General features: G+C 35.8%; 2 protein-coding genes across 2 annotated transcripts; both read left to right on the top strand.

Annotated features, from left to right (window-relative positions):
* The first annotated feature begins 1,476 nt into the window (after positions 1-1,476).
* On the top strand, positions 1,477-2,732 carry LOC116190428 ((-)-germacrene D synthase-like). Its single transcript, XM_031520110.1, has 3 exons — positions 1,477-1,656; positions 2,075-2,366; positions 2,482-2,732. The coding sequence occupies exons 1-3, from the start codon at positions 1,537-1,539 to the stop codon at positions 2,730-2,732; spliced, it is 663 nt and encodes a 220-aa protein (XP_031375970.1). The 5' UTR covers positions 1,477-1,536.
* Positions 2,731-5,792, top strand: LOC116190432 ((-)-germacrene D synthase-like). Its single transcript, XM_031520112.1, has 5 exons — positions 2,731-2,859; positions 3,253-3,468; positions 3,629-3,767; positions 3,906-4,154; positions 5,363-5,792. The coding sequence occupies exons 2-5, from the start codon at positions 3,329-3,331 to the stop codon at positions 5,660-5,662; spliced, it is 828 nt and encodes a 275-aa protein (XP_031375972.1). The 5' UTR covers positions 2,731-2,859; positions 3,253-3,328; the 3' UTR covers positions 5,663-5,792.
* Positions 5,793-6,564: the final 772 nt, after the last annotated feature.

The raw sequence follows: 6,564 nt of genomic DNA, 5'->3' as shown, positions 1-6,564 counted from the left end.
TTTTTTTAATTTCTTACTATTTCCTTTTATTTGACCGAATTTTTACAAATTTTTCATTTCTTTAGTTTTTTTATAAGGTAGTCATTTATTTTCAAATTTATTCAAACTGTACTTAGTAAGAGGTACATTTCTTAAACACTTATGTTAATTGTAATTATTTTCTTTTATAGCATTTATAATGCACCCACTTTTATTGCATTTGTTAAGCATCCATTTCATACACCCATGTGAATTTTAGTAATATATAGATTGTTAACATGATAACATTAACTATTAAAGAAAATTATAAAAGGGAATATCTTGTATACATACAAACCAGAATTTCCGACGGTCCTACCTAATAAAAATGATAAATATGGAAATTAAGGGAAAAAAAACCATATGCCAACTCCAATAATTAGCATATATTTCTTGTGCGATGCAAAACATGAATGACTTCGGAGAAAATGCTGAAATCTAACAATCTTGTGAGATTAATTACGAATATATAATTCAACAACATATTAAGCTTACAGAATATAGAATTTATCGGCCATTAGTTGAGGGTTCGAAAACCACTAAATATACCACATGGCCAAAGTCACCTAATTATGAATAGTTGGATTTTTCTCAACTATCAGACTGAAGACAACAATGTTTCATTAAAAAAAAATTCTAGGATTAATTTTCAGTAAGACATTTCTTTCACAATTTCAAGGGATTAAGTATTAAATATTATTTTCCTCGCAAGAATGTACTATTCAGAACTTGAACTTATAATTTTCTATTTACGGTGATTGATGTTACTTACAACTCAGCCTAGATAGTTGGTAAATCTTGTGACATTAATTACTAGTGGACTTTTATATAATTTATATACGATGGGTAATCCTTTTATCTATCGCTATTTTTTTTTATAGGTACTTCATATATATCTCTATAATTTTTTTTTTAAAAAAAAGTCCTTGTACTGTACCTTCTCAGCAATGTTGTCATATTTGGGGCAAAGATAGAAAAATGGCGGCCTGAGACACACATATATATAGAGATATAGAAATGGTCTCTCATTCTTTAACTATGAATTATCGACGATCTCAAATTAATAATTTCCAGTGGACAATTTTTTATTGTTGGGTTGGGGAGGGGCGGGATTTATCATTTGTCAACGACTCACAGAGACTTTTTTTAAAATATAACTTCTCATTGTGATATTGTTTTTATGATTCCTTGTGATAAATTAATTAACCTGAAGGAAAAGTATAACCATAACACGCATCCCGGCGGGCGAAGAAGAGAGTAGAAAAGAAAGAAACAACGAGAGCTCCGTTTTTTTATTTTTGATGATATGACAATATAAAAATTCTATTTGGACTTTATATATATTAGAAAGATGCTTTTTCAGAGTGACGCGCATTCCGTGTGAATGTTTGGGTTCCAACTTCCAACCCGGTCCTATAAATTCCCCTCCCACCAAGACTCTTTCAATCAATTCACCAGCCCCAAAAATTTGCAATCTCCCTACAGTCGAGTCCCTCAGCTACACCGGATTAATTAAGAATGAGTGAGATGTCTGCTCATCAACAACTTCCATCCTTAGCTGCTGAACGTCGTCGTGCAGAATATCATCCTAGTGTGTGGGGAGACTTTTTCCTCGCAGATGATGCTGCTCAAGAAAGGGTAAAGTATATATTCATAGAGACCTATTTTGTACACGCGCTGTATGTATGTACGATTACAAAAGCTCCGTGTTTTTTCCTAATTTGTGTTCCCAAATGGTATTATTAGCTCCAGGCGGATGCCTCATCCTCTCGACCACTACTGCCAGACCCGCCCGGAAGAACTAATGAACTATAAATTTCCAATGGACTTAAGAAAATAAGCTTCAACAGAAAAAATAATAATAATAAATAAAAGGGAAAATGAAAACAACCTTGAATTACACACAAAGATGGAGAGGACTTCATGACAATTGATTTTTATATTTTGGGTGAATCATGACAATCAATCAATCACTAATGCCCTCATATGTATATATATACATATATATATATATATGCATGTATGTATATATCATTCTTCCCATACTTTTTTGTAGATGGACTTTGATGACACGTCAAAGCAACAAATTGAAGACTTGAAGAACGAGGTGAAGAGGATATTTGAAGTTGCTGCTTCCGATGATAACCCGAGAGAGCTATTAAACTTGGTCAATCATACTCAACGTCTAGGCATCGGTTATCACTTTGAGAAAGAGATTGTTGAAGCTCTGAAGCAAGTTCACGAGAGAAGCATCGAGTCTGTGGATGGTCCAAGCTTTGCCAGTGATCTTTACACCACTGCCCTCATGTTCAGGTTGCTAAGGCAGCAGGGTTACAAGATAAATAGCAGTACGTATTCAGTAATCAATTATAATAGTTAAACGTGGCTTAAGGTGGCTTTGGGTTTCCAGGTCAGTTGTCTTTTGATTTATGCCAAAGCGCGTGCATATGTGCACTCATGCAGGTGCGTTTAGCAAGTTCAAGGGTCCGGACGGAAACTTTGATGAGTCACTTGAAACCGACGTGAGAGGTTTGCTGAGCTTATATGAAGCTAGCCATCTCCGGACTCACGGAGAGGATGTTCTTGAGGAAGCCCTAGCTTTCACTCTCACCCACCTTGCCTCCACGAATGAGAAGCTCGGCCCTGCCCTAATTAGAGATGAGATAAGCCGCTCCCAAAGGCAGTTTAACATTCGTAAGGGGTTAACAAACTAGATTCACGAAAATATATTAAAATATATGAAGAAGAAGCTTCACACAATAAAGTGCTCCTGAAGTTGGCAAAGTTAGATTTCAACCTGCTACAGACGCTGCACCAAAGGGAAATAGGCTGCATCGTGAGGTTAATGATATATCATATATAGTTATATTTAATTTTATCTTTTGTACGTACGTAATTATGTCTGTCTATACATATATATATCTTGTAATTAGCTTTCTTTCCATACTTTTCTTTCACAAATTACCTTTATTTCACCCTATAAATATATGTAGTTACAATTTACTCGTTCGTCTATCAGTGTTCTTTGCTTGAATTTGCTATTTCTAGATTCGTTGCTGATTGAGCGATCATAATAACATTCCAAACTGCCTGCCATGCATATTAATTAACCTGTGACCAATTTTAAGTTTTTAAAAACTGGAAAAGAAGGAAAATGCTTTTCAAAAAGCATTTTTCATCTTGACCTGCGACTGGATTTACATGACATGATTTTCGACCATATCCATTACTTAGGTGGTGGAAGAGCCTATATGTCAAGAAGAATTTCCCTTTTACAAGAGACAGGATCGTCGAGTGCTACTTCTGGAGTATGCTAGCTTATGAGCTAGAGCACGGATCTTTTAGGATAATATTTACCAAAGTAATTGCCATGATCACCATTATTGATGATATCTTCGATGTCCATGGCACATTCGAAGAGCTGGAAGTCTTTACCCGTGCTGTTGAAAGGTCAGGCTCTTATACGAATAACCCAAACTTAGAATCGACTGTAATATGTAATGGTATCATATATATGACATGGTCACAAGGCTAGTGAAAGCTATAGATAGAGCTTGAGATCTAAAAAACCAATTATTATTTTATCGATGACTTTCATTTCGGTTGTCAGGTGGGACATGGAGGTCATAGACGAGCTGCCTGACTATATGCAAGTGTGTTACCGAGCATTGCTAGATGTTTATAGAGAAGCTGAGCACTTGTTGCCTGAGGAAGTAGGATCTTATAGCATATACTTCGGTATAGAATCGGTACGTTCAACTTCGCTAATTTTTTTTAAAGCACCTGTTTATTACAGCGTGTAAGCTTTTTCTTGAAATTTTTTTTCCTGAGATCAGAGAAACCCATATATCTTGTTTTCTTTTTGACTTTTGGCATGACTCTGGCAGATGAAAGGTATGGTGAGAGCATATTTTGCTGAAGCGAAATGGTACCATCATCAATATACCCCAACAATGGAGGAGTACATGCAAGTCGCATTGGTCTCAGGTGGCGGTTTATTCCTAGCAGCTACAGCCTTCGTAGGGTTAAAGGATGTTGTAACCAAAGATGACTTTGAATGGCTGTTCAAAATTCCGAAGATTCTTAGGGGTTGTCAAATCGTAATTCGATTAGTAAACGACATGGTCACTCATAAGGTATCACAACTTGTTAAATTTTATTTCTCCTGTCATAATTAAGTATCTTCTTTTTTGGGTAAATATAATTAAGTCTCTTTGTTAATCAAAAGTCAACACCTTATTCTTCTTTTCCTAAAAGCGGATAGGAGGAAAAGAACAATGAGGTACACAAGGACTCATCATTTTTTTTTCCAATTAGAAGGGAGAATGTTGGCCTAATATAATGATCACTGATCACTCTTTCTCTAATTTTTTTCCTCTCATTTTTTTAAATTTTATAACAATCGGTATCCAGGTTCCACCAGCTCAATAAGGCAAAAAGTTACTCTACTTTATAAAAAATTATGATAAATTTCAACGACATCTCTTATAATTTGTAAAATGGCCAGTGACATCCCCTCCTTTCAAAATTAGCCACACATTACCCCTCATTTCGCTGATTTCCATTATTTTTTTCTTAAAACAGATCAGATTTTGTTCGAATAAAAAAATCAGGTGATGGGTCGATCTGTACAGTTCGGTACATGGGATCCACATAGCAAAGTGAATGTTCTCTTGGTGCCACTTCAATGAAATGAGGGGTGGTGTGTGGTTAATTTTTTAAAAGAGGATTGTCTTTAACCATTTCACAAATTATAGGGGGTATCATCGAAATTAACCCTAAAAATTATTATTTCAAATTATATTTAATAATGAAAAATATTTTTTTGAATGAGAAAAATTATCTTTCTAAATGTAATTAACTAAAATAACATTATAACCGATATATGAAAACCAATCAGTGTAATGTCCGCGATAGAACACTAGTTAAGACAAGTGGAACCTCTCCAACGTTACTGTTATAGAGAAAAGATGAGGAGAGAAAATGCAAACGTTCAACATTTGTCAATTTCTTCAAGTTTAATCTTGAACATTTATTTTCAAATCCTAAATTGTTGCAACATATTTCATATTGAGTCTCTTAAATCTAGTGCACTATTAAGTTTACCAATTAACGCAACTCCCGAGGCAGCGTCTCCCATTTGGAACTTTCTTCGCATCAATTAAACAGCTGGAATTGATCATCTTCATTAGAAAAAAAATATATATATATTTCATATATAAGTACCTACATATTATATATATATATATATGTATATAAGCATGCATGTGAAAGAAATCAATATATTGCATGTTGGAGACCTTAATTGATTTATATATATATATATATATATATGATCATGCAGTTTGAACAGAAGGTAGGCCAAGTGGCTTCAGCCGTGGAATGCTACATGAAGCAATATGGCGTCACTGAGGAGAAAGCAAAACATGAACTCTGGAAGCATGTCAATGATGCCTGGAAAGACATCAATGAAGAGGCCTTACACCAGACGGTCGTCTCGGCTCCACTACTTAATATGATCGTCGACATCGCCCGTATGATTGGTGTTTGGTATGAAGATATTGATATCTACACACATTCAAGCACCAGGATGAAGGATGGCATTACTTCCCTGTTCATCGATCCTTTTCCCTTAGATATGTAGCAGTGGAATTATGAGATTCGGGGTCCCCGAAATATATGTTTGAGTGTGTGTTTCTGCCCATGTGTGGAGTGAAAATAAAACTTTATGCAGTGAGTATGCTTTGTAATAACACGTGTTGCACATTTCATGTTTGTATTTATGTCCTCGTTAATGATAGATTTTAGAGAAAACTAGTAAAATGGTCATTGAAAGATTTTAAAACTAATAAATTACTACTTGAAAGAATTTTTTGAACAAAACGATCATTCAAAGATCAGAATCCATAACGTTTTGATACTACCGTCAAAATTCTGTTAGTGCCGTTACGAAAAAATGAAATGGACGCCTATGTGGCATCTAGTGGACAAATGACTCCGATTAACGTGGCACTTGCTCAAGAGCAACGTTGTTTGTTTTTCTTATATAAAAAAAAAGGTTACTTGCCCAAAACAACACCGTCCTCGCCCCACTCTCCTCCCCCAACCAAACGGCGACGTTGTTCCTCTCCCCCGCCCCTGTCGAACGACGTCGTCACTATCATCCCCTCCCTCCCCCATCTGCAATCAAAATTAGGGCAAGAAATCAAAATTAGGGATTTCCTGCCCTTAAACTTGGTCAATCATACTCAACGTCTAGGCATCGGTTATCACTTTGAGAAAGAGATTGATGAAGCTCTGAAGCAAGTTCACGAGAGAAGCATCGAGTCTGTGGATGGTCCAAGCTTTGCCAGTGATCTTTACACCACTGCCCTCATGTTCAGGTTGCTAAGGCAGCAGGGTTACAAGATAAATAGCAGTACGGATTCAGTAATCAATTATAATAGTTAAACGTGGCTTAAGGTGGCTTTGGGTTTCCAGGTCAGTTGTCTTTTGATTTATGCCAAAGTGCGTGCATATGTGCACTCATGCAGGTGCGTTTAGCAA

Source organism: Punica granatum, unplaced genomic scaffold (genome assembly GCF_007655135.1).
Source record: "Punica granatum isolate Tunisia-2019 unplaced genomic scaffold, ASM765513v2 Contig00435, whole genome shotgun sequence".
In the NCBI taxonomy this organism is placed as follows: domain Eukaryota; kingdom Viridiplantae; phylum Streptophyta; class Magnoliopsida; order Myrtales; family Lythraceae; genus Punica; species Punica granatum.
This window is presented reverse-complemented; position numbering and strand designations above follow the sequence as displayed.